Source organism: Paralichthys olivaceus, chromosome 11 (genome assembly GCF_024713975.1).
Source record: "Paralichthys olivaceus isolate ysfri-2021 chromosome 11, ASM2471397v2, whole genome shotgun sequence".
Taxonomy (NCBI): domain Eukaryota; kingdom Metazoa; phylum Chordata; class Actinopteri; order Pleuronectiformes; family Paralichthyidae; genus Paralichthys; species Paralichthys olivaceus.
In genome coordinates, this window is record NC_091103.1 from 14874615 (window position 1) to 14893308 (window position 18694).

Consider the following 18694-nt stretch of genomic DNA (forward strand, 5'->3'; position numbering starts at 1 on the left):
TAAAAACTGCATGTTGATGGAGAAATGATGTGTCTGTGGTTCCAGGGGATTCATGAGTCCCTGAGAAACAATTTCTTCCTGTGTGCCAATTTCAGAGTCCTGTGTTGTGTGTCTGTGTTAAAATGCCTCGGGGTGCGTCACAGGGTTAATGGGATTGATGAACGTGTGTCAAAACCTTTAGTGTCCACGTTTTCAAGAGCTTCTCATAACATTCCTCTGCACCATTTAGCCAAGCTGAGTTGACCAAAAGTGAGAGGGGCTTGTGTTCCAGCAACTGGATCTGTGAAAGAGGGGAGGGTCTGCGTCGTCTCAGTCATCCTGGACGTTTGACATAGAAGTAGGACTTCATAGGACTTACATGACATGGACAGATGTGCTTCAAGCTCTAAATTGAACCTGCAACACATTAAATGTGCAGCTTGAGGCAGGTTTTGGAGAGAGGACAGTTAAGCAGTGTTCAGGTATGAATTCCACCATGGAAATCATGTATTTTTGTTTCCAGCACATTGACACCAGCAAAGGTTCTTGTGGCTTTTTCCAAATTAACATCTCTGCCAGCATCCTCTACATGTATGGCTCCTCTTTTTCATCCTTAGATATTTGTCAGTTTTTTCGGACATTGTGCAAGGGAGAGTTACATCTCACATACTGGAAAATATCAGAACTTGTCTGAAAACAGAATTAGAGAAAAAGGGAAAGGCAACCCAAAGCCCTAATTTAATTGATTATTTTAATACACATCATGTAAGATGTATGGGCTCTGGAATAAACCAACAAGATATTGACAAAGCAAACTTGCACATTTAATATAATGTTTAATGCATTATTAGAATATCAAGAAAAATAAAATAAAGAATCTCATGCATTCAGAGCTGTTTGTGGTCTTTTTTTGTCCTGGGGACTCTGGAGTGTGTCAGGTTAAAGCTAGTTTAAAGTTTGAACTCAGGCTTAATGCTGCTTAATAGTAAGACCACTAATAAAGGGATTCTTTCACAATAAAAACACTAATTAGCTTCATAAAGGGATATTTAAAAGCTCATAATTTAATGGTCCTAAGACAATAACTGCTACACATTTAGACGTTTTCTATGCAAATGTCTGGTATTTATCCAAGAGCTGCTGAGTGGAATAAACACAGCCTGTCAAATGCAGGCTTCTGTGTGTGACCTGACTTTAATAAAGCTCACATCCTGCAGCCTGTCAGAAGCTAATGACAGTGGGAAGTCAGGGATTTCTTTTTGGCATTTAGAACCCCGTGTGTTTCTCCTCTCACCACACGAGAGTTACTATTTTCAGCTTGATAAAGTTGCCTTCTCTCTGTAAGTGTTCCATTGAGGGATTAGCTTGAAAATTTGTCAGAGGCCCCACCAGCCGTCGGAGAAACAAATTTATAAACACATATCTGCCACATTGATTTCTCCTCTACCGTGTAATATTTTCCTCTGACTGTTCTCTTGTTTTTCTTTTGTCTGTTTTCTCACCGTAAACTCTCAATCCACTTTTCTCAGGCCCATTTACACGCATACAAAGAGCAGCCTGACAGAGGCACAGTTTTTCTCATGCTCCCTTTCTCTCTGTCTCACCCTGTCCTGAAGTAGCGATGCTATTTCTGGTGCCAGTCGGGTCAGTGCACTGTAATTCTGCTGTATCATGTAAGCAAACAAGCTTGATAGGCCACTGTTATTCTTAGATGTGACAGGTCTGGAAACATGTCCCCGAGCTGTCATCTCAGAGTCTGGATGAAAGTATGTGACTTGGTTCCAGCTGCTAATGTACACTGTGGTCATCTTCACACAAACACACACACACACACACACACACACAAACACACACACACACACCCCCTAGCCCCTTACCCTACCCATCCAAACTAAATGCCTAATCTTAACTAAATTCTAACCCTGAAACCAAGTCTTAACCCTCAAAAACAACCCATTGTAAAAGTGAGGACTGGTCAAAATGTCCTCACTTTCTAAAAATGTTAGCTCTGCCGTCTTGATTGTTGTCATCTTTTAATACAATATTCTTGTCCTCTTTCATGTCTAAGTTCAACAGGCTCTCAACTTTTTCTTTCTTTGGGAGGGAACACACCAGATGTAATTCAAACATGAGTTGGATTCAATGGGAGGAGGTCCTTGGTATGTAAATATTAATATGGAGCCTTAAAATATTGCGGAAACAGATTATAGGACGCTTGTAATGAAAACAAAACTGTGCACTCTCTCTTTGAGACTAATGGATTGTGGACCACATAGTTACCTTTAGAGAGCAGAGTGTCTGCTGCCGTGTCACCAAAACAACTGTCTGGGAAATAATGAATGAAATGCACTAGTGTGGGGACGTGCGTCATGTTTTAATTGTGCTCTGAGACATTTGTGGGATCTCTAGTTCAGGCCAATATTCACGTTCCCCCTGATATGTATGAGTTAGAGACAGTTTAGATACCCCACGGTGCGTGTGTGAGACAGATGGACTTGTGTGTGTGTGTGTGTGTGTGTGTGTGTGTGTGTGTCTGCTTCCCTTTGACCTCAGTGATCATCCTGTCAGTCACTGCTGCTGCTTTGATCTCAGCTTTGATTTGATAAAGTGCCTTCTTCCTCACCAGCAGCAGGACTTAAGGAAACTGATGTTGGTCTGTCTGACAGCTGGTGAACAGTGGATGTGATTTTGGTGACCTTGTGACCTTTCCTCTAGCGCCACCATCAGGTCACATGAACATTAGAGATGTTCTGATACCGATATCAGCATCGCAAATGGCTCTGAGGCTGCTAAAAATGCTTGGACATGCATCAGCGAGTATGTAAATATATATATACCGATCTGATACTTGGTCTTAAATGTATATTAGTTCCACCCAGATAAAATTATGATTATATCTTCCCAGAAATCACTGCTCCTTTGTCGCTCCAAAACAGCAGTTTGGCTGTACTGCCACTGGCAAGTACTATTTTTAGAGCAGTGAAAAAGAAGTGATATCTATGCGAGCCTTCAGTTTCGAGTTTTTAAGGGTATTGGAACATCTCCGATAAAAATGTTATCCAATCAAAAGATTTTCATGATATATTTTCGGTATTTCCTTTTCGACTGAAGGTGAAACCCTGTCATGTCATACATTCCATAAGCTTTTCCTTTATCGCCCAATCCTAAGGTCAGAATGTCAAGTGTGCAGACAGGCTGTTTCTTTGTCTAAAAGCCATACTGCTATGGAATTTTCTGAGAGGGGATACTTCCTGCTGTAATTACCTTTCCTGTAGCACAACCCAGTCAGTATCCTATTAGCATTGTGTGGTGTATTGAACATTAAACTCCCTTGGGGCTGCTTGCTTTTGTTCTTGTTGCAACCCCGTTTCCTAGAAATGAAGTTTCTATACTAATCTGCAACTGCAAGTGTTTTTTTTAACAGAACTAATGATCTAATGTAGCACATCTATTATAATAAACCTGAAGGGTTAGTGGTTCATGAAAAAGGAATATTTTATCAGTAAGTAAGTCAGGACCAAAGCAAGTAGGAGGAAGGAAGGAAGGAAGGAAGGAAGGAAGAAAGGATATTTATAGCTTTTCAATGATGGGACCATGCTGTGCACTTGAGCCACCATTCTGTCATCCAATGAGATGTCAAACAGTTCACATGACGCTTATCTGGTTTGAATGCCAGTTCATGTGCTGGAGGTATAGACGTCCTCGCCCACCCATCACCATCTGTGGTATAGGCAGGGCGGGGGAGGGAGAGGGAGGTCGACTGCAGCTCTTCAATTAATCTTTCACAGTTTAAAAGTCAAAGCAGATTCCAGCCTTTGAACAAACATATGGCTCATCTCATCCATCTACTGTACCTGTCAGAGGGCGGACTGAGCCATCTGTTGAAAATATATGCTCATAAACGTCTAAAAATAAGTTATCCTGCTTTCAGAACGTCTGCCGATCACCTGACAATAGTTTTACACCGTGTGTGTGAGAGAAGAGATTTAATATATTGGTGTGGATCAACAGCTGCAGAAGCTCAGATTCTGGCAGGAAGCTTTGTTATCATCTCTCTCAGACTCAAACTGATTGTTTTGTCTACAATGAAATCAGAGCCTATTGTCAGGATACACACTGTCTTTGATACGACTTCCCCCCTGAGATGATCTTATCCTATCTGCCTCTGCTCTCCTTGGGTTTTGGGGATTCTTTTATCCTCTTATCTGTAAGTGCACCTAATTTAGTCCTGCCTCTGAATACAATCCACCCTATTTGTGGGATGAGCTTTGTTCTCGGGGGAACAGCTGAACCGAGATCACCTGCAGCCTCTTTGAACTTTGATGATCAGCACCAAGTGAGATGTGCATGTGTTTTTTTTGTGTGTCACAAAATTCAATTAGCCTCGTAAATCAAAGAAGATATCACTTTAATTTTTTTCTCTGAGGGAATATAAAGCAGGGCTGTTCTTGAAATAAGCATTTTACTCTTCCTGTCATGTGGGAATCTTTGTGTTGACCAAAGTAGAGTAAGTAAGTAGTTTTAATTTATTTTATTTCTTAAGTCGTGTTAAGGTTTTCTTCTCTCTCAGAAGAGGATTTTGAAGGTTTTGAACTGTTGGTTGGACAAAAGAAGCATTTGAAAAACCAGGTTGGGCTTCAGGAAGTTGTGATGGGAATTTTTTTCACTAGTTCTCCTTTCCTCTCCTCTCTTAGAAGCAGATATTTACTAAAGAGTGGATTTCTCGCTCTCTCTCTCGTGGAAACCAAACACTTTGTATGTGAAATTGTTGTCTCATGGTCAAACACACACACTCTCACTTTGTTTGCTGAGTGGAGCTCATAAAACTGGAGAGCCCAGTTTTCTCAGCCGTTTGGAGGCCATGCTCAGTATATCTTCTGTCATGCTGATTGAGGACTATTATCCGACGTGAATGGACTTTGCACTATCATCATCAGAGGGGATCGATCGGAGGCCTTGGAGTGCCAGCGTCTCTGACTGATGCACTATGGAGATGATCACATTTCTAATGAGATTTGATTGAGGTTCCCATGAGCAAATTGACTCCAGCAGCTCGAGGAGAGAGTTTGTGAAACATTCGGTTTGAGCTGCAAAGTATTATCTGACTCTCGTCCGGCTTGTGTCCATCTGAATCTCACTCCTTAGAGTAGGTAAACCTTCAGGCAGCGGCAGGGGGAGGGGTGGCATTCTGCTAGTGAGTCAGCGGTGTCCTTCCATCGCTAATGGCCAGAAAACGTCTATGTTAGAGGAACTAATTGGATTTCTTTAACAGGAAAGCATCCGTCCAGCTCCATTAGCCAGGGCTAAACAGCAACACACAGCAGAGGCAGGGGAGAGAGGCAGGGGAGAGAGGCAGGGGGAGAGAGGCAGGGAGGGAGTTTGGATGGGATGACAGAATCAAACCAGTGAAGAAGAGGGTGACTTACAGGTCAACATGCAGCAGAGGTTGAGTTTGAGAGACAGCAGTATCATCTTCATCATCATCTGAGCAGATGAAGATGCAATAAAATAGTATGTCTGGTTGATGAGCTCATCAGGAGGCTGCTGTTCTGGTGTTAAATTCATTTAAACACATTACTACACATCTGGTCGTTTTTCTGAATGACACAATGAAACAATTACTAACAATTAAATTAAACCTTTTATTTATATAGTGCCATAACAATGCTTAAATACACTTAGGTTAGAAAAACTGAGAAAATGTATGCGACTAACTGTAAATCTACAGTACCAATCATAATCACACATAATATAAAACTGTCTTTTTAATCAAACATTTGATTTCAATAGATTGTTTTGTTTTTAGAAGTAGAATAAGAACATTTCAATAGTACTTTAAAAATGGCAGATGAAATGGCAAAAGTTTAATGCACAAATTTCCCAGGTTTAGTTTTAAGTAATATTCTGGCACCTGTTATTATAATGCCACTTAAGTGCTGAAATATAGAACAGAAACACAAGGAAGTCCTTTATATTGCCTAAAGAACTTTAAGTTGTCGTCCACTAGCCACCTTTCATCTTGCTTTATCCAGGCATTTCGACCAAATCATACAACGACATGGATGAACCTTCAATCTCTTGAAAATAATCAGCTTTTAACATACACATGATGTAGAATACATGACTAAATGGATTTGTGATAACTCCTGTTCAGGTTTATTTAGACTAATTCATCTTTTTAATGGAAGTGGATGTTAAAATTAATGAATTCACACACAGACACCTCAAATGTTCTTGTGCAGCGCTTGATATAAACTCAGAAATGTCCCAACATAGCTTCTTTCTCTTCCTCGAGAGAAGCTACGTTCACCAGAAAAGACAGAAAACGCTCAATCAAACCTGACCGATACCTCCAGGCTACAGCTCTGGTTTGCATCTCACGCATCTTCTGAAACACTGCAATGTAACGCGTGACTGGGAGTCCGTCCTATAGACTATAGGATGCGTCATGGCCAGAGACCGTTGAAGGGGAAAACCAGTCAGAGACACATAAAGAAGGAACAGTGGAGCTACTATGCAGACTGTAAATTGAGCCTTTCTTCCTGTGAGAGGGTGACATGTTGGAATGCAGCACATTAATGTGGACATGGGTGGGCTCTCATTCCTTACATAGCATCTCTCTTCTCCTTTGACCCACTATGACTCTCTTCTCTCTTCTTTGCTTCCATGCCTCCTTTGGGTTTGTGTCAACACGGTGTATATGCAGAAGTTGTGTGTTTCTTTGGATGACGATCATTTGACAAAGGTTGTCATCCTCAGGTTCTGTCCTATTGTCCATTTAAGGATGAGTTAAATGAAGCTTTATCGGCATTAAGTCTTGATCTATCAGGACGACATATCATGTATGGGAATGTAATACTGGATAGATTAGAAGAACTAGTTTGACCAATGACAAAATGTGTTTTTTAACTGTAAAACATCTCTGTCTATACATGGTTACTACTACTAAAAGAAAAAAAATAATTATACTTTTTCTCTTCCCAGACCAGTGTACATAACAAATATAGTATTAGCATTATGGCCAGATCGGAGAAAGAATTTTGCGAGAATAAAGTTATAATTTAGTGGAAACAAAATGCATAATATTTCGAGAAAAAAAAAAAAATTCTTCTCCTTTTCATTGTTTCTTGAGAAACTACAGAACCTCTTTGAATATCTTGCAGCTGTAACAATATCCTCACAATTGACCACTACCAAACAAGTCCTTCTCCACTTAAGAGGCGATTTCCTCCAAGTCTGTGTGGTGCTTTAACATAAACACAGTTTCTTGCACAATCTTTTTAAAAATCCAGATACTTATCCTCATTTTAACACAGATGTAAGGTTGATCTTCTGATATCATTACAAGCATTGATTTTGTGATTCAATCATGAATTTCTTTGAATCATGACTATCCTCAAATGACTACATATAACAAACGAATAACTTCACATTATCCTCCGTTTGTTTTGAGTCACTTTTTGCTTTTTATAATAAAAGGATGTTGGCAGCTCCAACGCCAGAGAATTGCCCACTCAGAGAATTGAAGACTATTATTATAATCTCAAAAAACGTTTGAGGGATACATTGAAAACCTACCTTTGTTTTTGGTTAAAAAAAAATCTGTCAATTTTCTTAGTTTTGAAGAAATGCTGATGATCGATTAAAACATGTTGAAGAGGCGCACTCAACAACCACCCTCCTCTGTGTCTGTCTTTCAGCATGGGCCACAGTGCAGGTGAGCATGGAGGACAGAGTGGAGGTGTTCAGGGGAGACACAGCTCGGATCACCTGCATGTTCACATCAGACGAGGGCATCGGCGGCATGACCATAATGTGGTTCCACGTGAGTTTCATGACGCCTGATGCACACGTACAACTATGATGTTTCTGTACATGTGGAGTTTGATTTGCTCATCCTCTGACCTGTAGTCGAAACGACTGGGAGGGAGGCAGAAAATCTCCTACCAGGACTCCACCATGGAGGTCATAGATCAAGGCACGGCGTTCACGGACCGCATCAATTTGAACGGCACCGGGGCCAATAAAGAAGTGGTGCTGACCATCAACAATGTGCAGCTGGAGGACGAACTGGAATTTATCTGTTCCATCAATACTCTAACAGACGGAAGTGGGGAGGGAAGTACAAAGCTGAAGGTGTTTGGTAAGATTCAGATTCATGGCTCAGGATGTAGGACACAGATGATTTCTGAAAGATATATGATAAGTGTGACCAGCTCAGCAAAAGCACTTCATATTTTATGAAACCAAAATATGCTGGTGGCCACTAACACCTGCTAACATCTACTGGTAGTTGGTAACTTCAATTGTGCAGAAGACCTTCAAACATAGAAGAGATATTCACCATCATCTCCGTCCTATTATCTAAAATGAGAAGTCCTATCCACCAACATGGAGGAGGCAGTTTTATGACTTATACTGCAGCCAGCCACCAGGGGATATCAAGACGCTTTGGCATTACTTCTGGAGAGCTGTCATGTTGTCCATTTTTAGATACAGTCAATGAGTTACGACTGACACTTCAACTGCTTTCATCTTTTCCATCATCTGATTTTTCTTTCTTAAACTAACTTCTAGATGTTGTATTTCAAGAGTTTCTATCTTCTTCTCCATCTCTCCATCAGTCTCCTTCCACTACTTGCATGTTAACCGACATCAACTATGTCATTTCACTTATCATTGCAGTGACACCCATCAGCAAAAGACATTTTAAAACATTTTTACATGATTTTAATGAAGATGTTTAAACAGTGTGAAAGTGTTTCTAAACTGAGCACACAAACCTTTTTGTCATTGTTTTTTAAATCAATTTTTAATTCCTGTGCAGTAACACCAGACTATCCTACGATCAAGGCTGAACCAACAGCATTCTCAGTCAACTCTGGCAGCATGTCCAAGGTAAACAAGCTTCACATTGTGACGACTGTTTCCTTCTCTGAGTGTGTTCTTCTCTCACTCTGTCACCTCTCCTCTTCCACAGATTGGGCTCTGCGAAGTCAAGAACGGCTACCCCAAGCCGAACCTCACTTGGTACAGGGATAACACTCCCCTGCGCAATGATCTGGACGGTGAGACAGATCAACATCAGCATCTCTGATGCATTTCTCTCATTTGACTGTGCTTCATCTGGCTTCATGTATCTCCCTCTCTTTCTCCTCATCTCATGTGGGTTTTGTCCTCCAGTGGTGAAAGTGACGTCCACAATCACCACTGAGTCCAATAGTCTGGTCTCAGTGTTGAGTGAGCTGAGGCTGCGGGTGAGCAAGGAGGACAAGGACGCTAAGTTCTACTGCGAGGTCAACTTCTTGGTTCCTGGAGGAACCAGGATGAGAGAAACAGACAAAATCAACATCACAGTATACTGTGAGTTTCACACAGTTATTTAAAAGCTTACAAAGTAGTGAAATATTATTGATTGTTGATTGTTTCCCTTAACTGGATCTAATGAAGCAACTAAATAAAGAAATAACTAAACAGTCAGAACTTTGTAGGTGTGATTGAGAGTTGGGACATCAGGCAGAATGTGAAAACATATTTAATCAACCGATTCATTATAAAGAGACATGCACAAGTGTTTAAAGAGAATTTGTTATTAACCAATTCCAATTTTTTGCATTTTATCTGAGGTATGGATGCAATTCAAGTGGTTCAGTTCTGTTTTACAAGACATGCAGAGAGTCTGGAAAACTTCTAAAACTAAAAAAAATACATGATTTAGACGCCTTTAATGGAGAATTAAAAACGTTGCCCATTACATATTGGAGGGGCTGATGAATGACTCGCTACTGACTGGTTATGGCAGGGGGCTAGGGTTAACCCAAATAAAACAAAATACACCTCTTGGAGTAAATCTCTTCTTTTTTTACCTGTCAGCCAAGTTTCACTATGACTCCATGTTCCGGTTCAGGATGTCCCTTTCAGGTCCATCCCTCTGTCCACTGACTCTCACTCTCCAACATGTGTTTGCTGAAGGACACTGCAGCTTGAGATTCACTTGGATCATTTATCCGTCACAATTTACCAGCGTCAAAATGAAGTTTGTGCCCTGATGCTGAATTCCTCTCTCTCTGTTTCAGACCCCTCCACAGCCATTAGTGTGTGGGTGGAGTCACCAAAGGGCAAAATAAAAGAAGGGGACTCGATCGAGCTTCACTGCCACGGCAACGGGAATGCTCCATCAGTCTTAACAATCATCCATGGCGACGTAAGAACAAACACTTTACGACACATTTTTCCCGAAACTTAGTCCCACTTTGTGTGTTTCATCACAGGATCCATTAGTAGCTGCTCTGGAGCTTTCAATTGTATTGTATCATCTTCCTCAGTGGGTGGACGCACTCTTGGACCTCTTGTTAAATGGTATGTTTATGTGTTGATCAGATTACAATGGCTTTTTGTAGGTCCATCGCCCTGTCGAGGCCAATATGTTGGTGGTGAACAACGTGACCCGTCTGAACAGTGGAGTTTACGAGTGTACCTCTGAGGACATGGAAACCTATGATTTGATCTCCGGAAATACCAGTGTGACGGTCAACTGTGAGGAACCTGCACCATGACAACAAATATGCTTCATCAGCAGTCTGCATCGTGCCCAGTTTGAATGATTTGTTTCATCACTCCTTTCTTTTTGCTGTGTGTGTAGTTCTCGATCCTGCTGTGGTGTTTCCCAAAGACACTGTTGTGGTGGCCCATGGAAAGAATCTGACGGCCACCTGCAATGCCCTCTCCTCTCTCCAGACACACACTGCCTGGTTTAAGGTGTCTCTCTCTCTTTCTCTCTCACACACACACACACGCACGCCTTGTCTTGCAGTGTAGTGCGTCAGTTTGTGCTTTGGACCCTGACAAGCTTTCTATCCTAACAACTCCTGACAGTGCAATCATGACTGTTTGCAAGGCTCAACAGTCCCTTTGAATTCAATGAAGCTACACTAAATCTCACACTCATAGATATCAGTTACCAAAGTACTCTTCAGTAACGATGAGTTACTCTTGCGGGAAATTGCTGAATATGTCAAAAAACGCCCTACCTCGCACTGTCAAAGAGAGGGATAAAGGAATCCTGGATCCAGCCCTTTGTGTGGATCTGCATCAACATTTAATGAGTTCTTTCTGGGGCCAAGTCTCATCCTTCCAACAAGTTTTGTGGAAATCTATCCAGTAGTTTTTACTGCTACTGTGTCAGACGTCAAGCACTGTTGCAGTAATACAAATAGTTTTAAAGTACATTCATTTTCTGCTACTTTACACTTCTGATCCACGACAGCACAGAAGCAAATGTTGCACTTTTTACCCCACAACCTTTATAAAGTGAAGAGTTACTTACTTCAATCATTACATTACTGAGTACTTTACATAATATAAATAATACAAAGTAGAACTATCCAGTAAATTATGGTGCTTTAGTTTAGGTTCATATAAAATTTTGTTAACCTCACGTCCACCAATCCCAACATTAAAGAGATGCATACACTCTTGCATAAATGTAATGCAACAATATATATATAATATAAAATAATTTAATCTTGTTTCAAACAATAATGTGAAAGTTTACCATGCAGACAAAATTGAATATTGAACATTGAATATTGTCTTCTCATTCTTTGTAACTGATGCTGCACATCAGAAGTATCACACTTTAGGTTGAAAAAGACTTTTGTAAAGGGATTGTTTGAAAGTACATTTATGAATCCAATTAAACTAATCAAGTGGATATTGTGTGCTTGTATGCACATGTGTTAAATGTACCTGTTTGTGCCCATGTATGTGTGTGTGTGTGAAGGATGGAAAGGAGATATCAAGGGGTCACACTTGGACCCTGGCGGAAGCTACGTTCGACACAGCAGGGACATATGTGTGTATGGTGACTGTTCCTGATATCGAGGGAATGGAGACGAGTGGCACACTTCATGTTAATGTCGAAGGTGAGTCTGATCACAGACTAAATTAAGTTTTGTTTTTTTTTTTGCATTTCTGTGTATTTTCACTTTGTTTTCAATCACTGTATAAGTATTTAAAGAAATGTATAGTATCATGTGTATGCATATAGTGTAGTTGTGTTTGTGGGTTTGCAGCAATAGTTATATCTGTCATGGGAAAACATTTTAAGGTTATTTCCCACTGCTCTCTCTGCAGGCCCACCAGAGATCATGAGGCCAGACAACACAGAGATAGAAGAGAGTTTTGAGAAGTCGGTCGACCTCAGCTGCAGCGTCAGAGGTTTCCCTGCTCCCGACGTCACCTGGGCAACCTCTGATGGAAAGGTACAGCAGAGGGAAGCTTCACATTATTGGACAAAACCTCAAAGTGTCTTAAAAATTCTTAAAAAACACTTTGAACCTCCAGTACTAGATAAAACATTTTTTTATCTGCCCAATACTTTCCTTCTTTCTTTCAGTATTCAAATGTTAGTATGTAAGGTTGGTGGTTCGAGCTCCAGCTCCTTTGTGTGTAGAAATGTCCTTAGGCAAGACACTGATTTGTGCTGTGCTGATGGTGAATGGTGTGTGATAAACGGTGCAGCATAGAACTGCCGTATTAAATTATGTGTGAATGTGGTTTATAAAGTAAAGACCTTTGAATCCTCTATATAAATATGGTCCATTTAACGTGCTAAACTAAAGTGGTGAACATGAAACCTGCTAAACCTCAGCTCAACTGTGAGAATGGAAGTATTAGCATTCATCCCATGTCCAGGTACAGCCTTCCGGAGCCGTCAGCCTGGCTCTCAGGCTTAGTCCTGATGTGAGAGATCTCTTCAACAACTCCAACTGACCTGATTTTGACAAAACTCAGTGGATTATTTTTACTGTGTCAAAATAAATCTCTGACTGGTCCGGAGAACAGAGCGGTGAGGTGCAGCCTCAGTGACAGGACGTGTCAGAGCTGCACCTCATGCTACGAATTCTCTGGAACCCTCTCCGCTGACTGACCTGTTTTTGGACCAGGTCCTCAATCCAACATCCCTAAAGCAGACGGAGGAGGGCATTCAGAGTGTGGTCAGTGTCAAGGTCACCTCTGACGTCACCGTTTTCTGCAACGCCTCCAACGAGCACGGCACTGACTCGGTGGCCTTCAACATCAAAGCCAGTGAGTCCCCGCTGCTTGCCCTTCCTGTCGCTGCCCTTTGTGTTTATATATGTGTTTGTTTCTTTCTCTTGTCTCCCCCACCTTCTTTCCTTCTGCTCTCCCCCGTACAGCCACTGTTACGTCTTTGTTTTATTTTCTCTTCGCCTGAAGACGTCTGGCTCGGCCACACTCTGAAACACGTTGCCTGTCACTTTCAACCAGCGTTGTTGTCCATGTTGTCGTGAAGCCTGTGTTAACAGGGACTGTCCTCCCCTCTGTGCCTCTACCTGTTTTCAGCTATACACACCACCACACAAGCCACCACCACCACTAGCACTTCTATTTCCTCTACCACAGGTAAGGGCCACTGTCAAGTCTGCACTGCCTGATTCGCTACTCAAGAGAAAATCAAGTTTACTAAATGACAAGATCAATTCAAAATCTATTCGAACACTAGAATAGCACTCAGTGGAACAACATGTCCCACAATGGGAAATTTAAATTCACTAGATTCAGATTTTTATTTGCATCTGCACACACTCATAATTCAGGTTTTTTATCTTGTCCAGTTGCATGATGTTACTTCTTTTACTTGTACATGATTAAATATTTTTTTAAATGTGAAAAAGCAAACTTTGTTGCGTGAGAGGATGTTTTTTACCAAATTGAATTTTAAATGACACGGTTTACCTTCTGCAAAGAGGAACGTTTAGAGTAATGGGTATTTTAGGACGTGCAGATACATACACAGCACACAACCGCAAACAAACACAAGATCAATGTGACTCTAGAAAGCAGCTGATGCTTTAAATGCACTCAGATAGTCTCCTGACTTCCATTACTGCTGCTGCCTTGTGCTCTCTCTCTCTCTCCCTCTCTCTCTCTCTCTCTGCCTCTCTGTCCCCTCTCTCTTGTACGTCATGCCAGGAAATATCCGGCCCCTCAGAGGAAAACTGCTCTGTGTTGTTGTTTCTTGCACAGCACCAGTTACATGAGATTAAACAGAGATGCTCGCTGCTCAGGGGAAATGACTGCTGGGCTACTGACCACAGTCAGACTCGATGTTTAGCTTCAAATGACAAATAAGATAAAGATAAGATCAAATTAAACATCTGTTGGTTCAGTTCTGACCTCTGATGAATGTGTGAATGTGTGTGTGTACTTGTACTTCTATCTTTGTGAGGACCTTGGCATAGACCTTACACAGTGAGGACTTTTGGGGAAAGTGAGGAGATTTTAGCAGGTCCTCACTTTTTCAAACGCCTGTTTGAGGATAAAGATTTGATCTCAGGGTTAAGGGTTGTGGTTAGTGTGTAGTTTAGGGTTGGGGGGTTAGGTTAGTGTAAGGGTTGGGTTAGGTTTAGGTTCTGGGGGTTAGGTTAGCAGCACAGAGTCACTCATGTGCTTCTCTGCACAGGCCCCCTAACCCAGAATGCCCCCTTGGTAATGTGATTGTGGGGTACTATGTGTGGGGTAGCTGTACATGGATTAATAGGTCAGTGGTGGAGTCATTGTCTCTGCCACAGGCAACGCAGGTTCAAGTCCTCCTGATTTAGGATTGCATATTTAATTGTAAGTGGCTAGGGAATGTAATATCCTGAATAAGTGTCCTTGACTTAGAATCACAGGAGTGTATGTGTGCTCACTAACACATCCAGTCACCTTCCGATAACTGTGCTCTTGTGGTTTTTTCTCAGTTAAAGCAGCAACAGCTATCCCACCAAAGAAAATCAAGAAAGGTTTGTATGATCCGCTGCTGCAGATTCTCCCGCACCTCTCGATGTCCAAGGCAAAAAAGCTTCCATCTTCTTCTCCTCCACAGCACCCTTCTCTCATCAGACCCTCCCTCCTCTCTCTCTTCCGATGAACAAAACATTCAACCATCATTGAGTTGTTCATCTTCACTTCCTCCTGTGCATGTTGTCATGCTGTTATAGGAGCACACACCTCTCCTCCTACACTCCTCCTGCACCTTCCTTTCTTTAGGTTGCCAGGTTTAGGTCACCTGAATGATGCTCTGCGCTGCACTCTTTTTACACACTCTGTGAAATGCCATCTCCTGCTGCGACACACTGTGGAATGCTGCATCATCTGCCAAGCGTGTGATCCTTCTGTATCCGACTCTCCAGCCTCAGTCCGTCATCTCATTCCTGTTACAGTCAGTGACCCTGTGGTTGTGCTTGTGTTCCTTCTTCACCAGAGGGCAGTGGTGTGATCATCGCAGTCATCATCATCTGCATCCTGCTGCTGGCCATCTTGGGGAGTGTGCTCTACTACCTCTACAAAAAGGGCAAAATCTGTGGCCGATCAGGAAAGCAAGACCTGTGAGTGCAAGAAAAACTCTGTGTTTTATATAAAGATGTGTTTTAGAAAAGGAAGTCAGTTTTTAATCTGACACTGCTTATCTCATGTTTTTCCTATTTTTCTTCAGAGCCACCTCATATCTTCTCATTACCACATTTACAGGCCATTGAGATAATGCATCATGTGTTTCCAGATTTTTTTTTAAACCATATTCCTGTTCTTGCAGCACCAATGAGAAGTCCAACAAAGAAAACATCGTGGTGGAGATGAAAAGTGACAACACAGAGGAAGCCATTCTCCTTGGGGTCAACGGAGAAAAGCTACCTCCCAGTGACCAGGTACGTTAAAGTGAACGAGCTTAGGCCAAAGATGAAGTTGTTGCCGAATACACCATAACCATATTAAATGGAACCCCCTCCACCCCTCCTATGTCTTTGTCTCTGCAGTAAAAGGTGGTGAGCACCTGGACGTGCAGAAGTGAGGAGGTGACTTCAGCTGCTGCTCCTGTTCTTCCCTCTCAGGCTCGTACCTGCTGATGCCTTCAAGCTTCTGCCAGAACTCCTTATCTTAGAGTTATATCATGGAAACAGCTCAGTCGTCCATCAGTCAATATCCACATGGACGACAGTTGATCTGAGCTGCAACTTCTGCTTCCTGTTTCGTCACATCCACACACATTTCTCCTGGAACGCATCTCAAGCTTTAACGACACAATCCTGCAAATAAATCTTCTGCCTTAAACGAAAAGACCGACCTTAGACCGTAGCTCTCGGTTGCGCGAGTCGTATAAAATGCTGATCGTCTGTAGAACAAACATTTAGAGCACAAAGTTGACCAGGGACTGTTTTTATATGTGACTGAGCATCACCTCAGGCAAAGCAATCACAAGTGTATATATTATAATCTCTGTATATATTTCTTTATTTAAAATAACAATAGAAAAAAAAAAACAACAACCAAAAATAAATGACCAGATAGTGTTTTATGTTGTTCTGGTGCAGGGAGAGTTTAGGTAGTTGTAGTCCTCCTGTTTGTGTTTTCTTTTATTATGTTTTCTGTTCTGCTCAAGTCTGCACACTGAATTTTATGGGATGTTTCCCTCAATAAGCGATTTCCAGCCTTTCTCAATAATGTTGCCTTTTAGCTCTGAAATCAAACTTTAAGGAAATTTAATCCCATATCGTTCACATCTGATTTTTCTCCATCCACAGCTTACACCTCACACTTTCTGTGTACTAAAGAAAATATTTTTAAAGACGGGTGAATAATCTGTTCAGGATTTGACTTTCAAGGATTAACATTATCGTTTCTTTCCTTCACAATCTAGTTTTGTATTTTATGTGTGTTTTTGAATTCAGTCACATTTTCTATTTAGTTACAGTCATATTTAATGTTCGGTGCACTGATTTTTTTGATTTTATCCTCCATGCAGTTGTGTTGTGTTTCTCTAATGTGAAACCCTCGTCTTGTTTAATGTGAATGAAAATTATTACTTTAGTGTTTATTTCTTTTTTTAGGAGGAAGGATGAGGATTATTGGTCAATGATAAAAATTGTTCACGGCATGAAGTCGACGTCATTATCAGAAAAAGACACATTTCTGTTTACTGAATGAATGAATTCATGTGTTGGCTGAAACATGAAATAATCTGTTGGATCAGAGAGAAGCAGACGGATCCCCCCTCAGACATGCGATGCTTTAAATCAACACGCGCTCTGTGTAAATGTATTTTCATGTTGTGACATTATAACATGTAAGACTACTGAGGAGGGGGAAACGACTGTGACTCCAGATTTGCAAATGAAGTTGGACGACAGCAACCAATCAAGCTGCTCCGTGCAGCCGTCTAACTCTCCCCTCCTCTTCTCTGTTGGTCTGTTTTCTGTTCCTGCTGTTTTTGTTTTTTTAGGATCTACCACTGTTAAATTGTTGTGGATGTATGAAATCTGTTAAAATGCCTTTTAATGCCTAAGAGTTTAAATTAATGTCATAGATGGCATTCAAACCAATTTACCAACAAAGCCACTGTTTGTAGTTTTTGAGAATTATACCAAATAAAGATTGACTGTTAATTGAAAAGAAGGACTGAGAAAGTGTCTTTTTGAGTTTAAATTCTATTTTACTTTTTTTGTATGTTTTAATTTTTTATTTCTGTCCCAGGTTTCTTCATAGTTTTCCAAGGAAGTTTCCTCAGTCAGAACTAATTAGATTCTAACTATGGGAAGAATCTAGGGTGCAGTTGCTAGTACGTCACCTCAGGGCCTTGGTTCGAATCCTTGTTCAACAGGATCTTTCAGTGTGGAGTTTGCATGTTCTCCCCATGTCTGTGTGCGTTGGGTTCTCTGGCTTCCAAAGACATGCAGCTTAGATTAATTAGAATGTCTTTGAATGTCGGCCCTGTGATAAACCTGTGACGTGGCCAGGCTGTACCTCACCCCTCACCCAATGTCAGTTGGGATTAGCTCTAGCCCTCCCACAACCTTTAAAAGTAATACGGCAATAATACTAGATGGATGAATGGATGGATGGATGGAAGAATGGATGAATGGATTGTTGGATTGATCAATGGATGGATGGAAGAATGGAAGAAGGGATTAATGGATGGATAGATGGAAGAATGGATGGATGGAAGAATGGATTAATGGGTTGATGGATGAAAAGATGAATGGATGGATGGAGGAATGAATTAATGGATGGATGGAAGATTGAATGGATGGAAGAATAGTTGAATGGATGGAAGAGTGGTTGAATGGATGGAAGAATGGATGAATGGATGGATGGAAGAATGGATGGAAGAAAAGATGAATGGATGAATGGATGGATACAGGTTGAGGAACAACCCTGTTGAATTTGTTCACTTCAGTGATAGTTTGCTTAATATAGAATTTTGGTCAATGCACCACAGGCTAGCTCAACTAAAAATGTGTCTACAGACAAGCATGCAAAAAATGTTAAATGTTAAATGTGAAATATGAATATTTATTTGGGTTTAAATTAAATATTTATTTTGAAAAGAGATAGATTTGAACCTATACATATTTATGCTATATTTAATAAGAACTTTTATAGGAAACATTTGGAAAATACCAACCCGCAAATAAATTGTTCCTGTAAGTAACAGGATGCTGTCATATTGTTGTTTCTCTTCTGCGGAAATAGATGTCGTACCTTTAGCAGTGTGTTGGTGTACAGAATACAGGTTTATTAAATCTGGTTATTAAACCAGCTCTCAGATATGAGGCTGATTAGATCTACCAGCCGGGAAGCCAAATCTGATTTTGTCTTTAAAATGCAATTTTCAGACAGACAAGACCATCAGCAGAGAACTGAAGAACTGAACCTG

At 41.0% G+C, this 18694-nt stretch overlaps 1 protein-coding gene across 3 annotated transcripts in view; it reads left to right on the forward strand.

Annotated features, from left to right (window-relative positions):
• Window positions 1-17430, forward strand: part of mcamb (melanoma cell adhesion molecule b) — a 43870-nt gene extending 26440 nt beyond the window's left edge. Inside the window, exons 3-18 of one of the 3 annotated variants that reach the window (XM_069534543.1) lie at window positions 7680-7804; window positions 7891-8122; window positions 8807-8877; window positions 8960-9047; window positions 9163-9342; window positions 10056-10183; window positions 10380-10515; window positions 10622-10737; window positions 11762-11903; window positions 12115-12242; window positions 12927-13068; window positions 13345-13404; window positions 14745-14786; window positions 15248-15371; window positions 15578-15689; window positions 15798-17430. In XM_069534543.1, coding sequence (XP_069390644.1) covers window positions 7680-7804; window positions 7891-8122; window positions 8807-8877; window positions 8960-9047; window positions 9163-9342; window positions 10056-10183; window positions 10380-10515; window positions 10622-10737; window positions 11762-11903; window positions 12115-12242; window positions 12927-13068; window positions 13345-13404; window positions 14745-14786; window positions 15248-15371; window positions 15578-15689; window positions 15798-15800 — 1829 coding nt within the window. In that variant the 3' untranslated portion in view covers window positions 15801-17430. The remainder of the gene's footprint in view (window positions 1-7679; window positions 7805-7890; window positions 8123-8806; window positions 8878-8959; window positions 9048-9162; window positions 9343-10055; window positions 10184-10379; window positions 10516-10621; window positions 10738-11761; window positions 11904-12114; window positions 12243-12926; window positions 13069-13344; window positions 13405-14744; window positions 14787-15247; window positions 15372-15577; window positions 15690-15797) is intronic. The other 2 variants (XM_069534544.1, XM_069534545.1) reach the window with 2 other exon arrangements.
• The last annotated feature ends 1264 nt before the right edge of the window (window positions 17431-18694 follow it).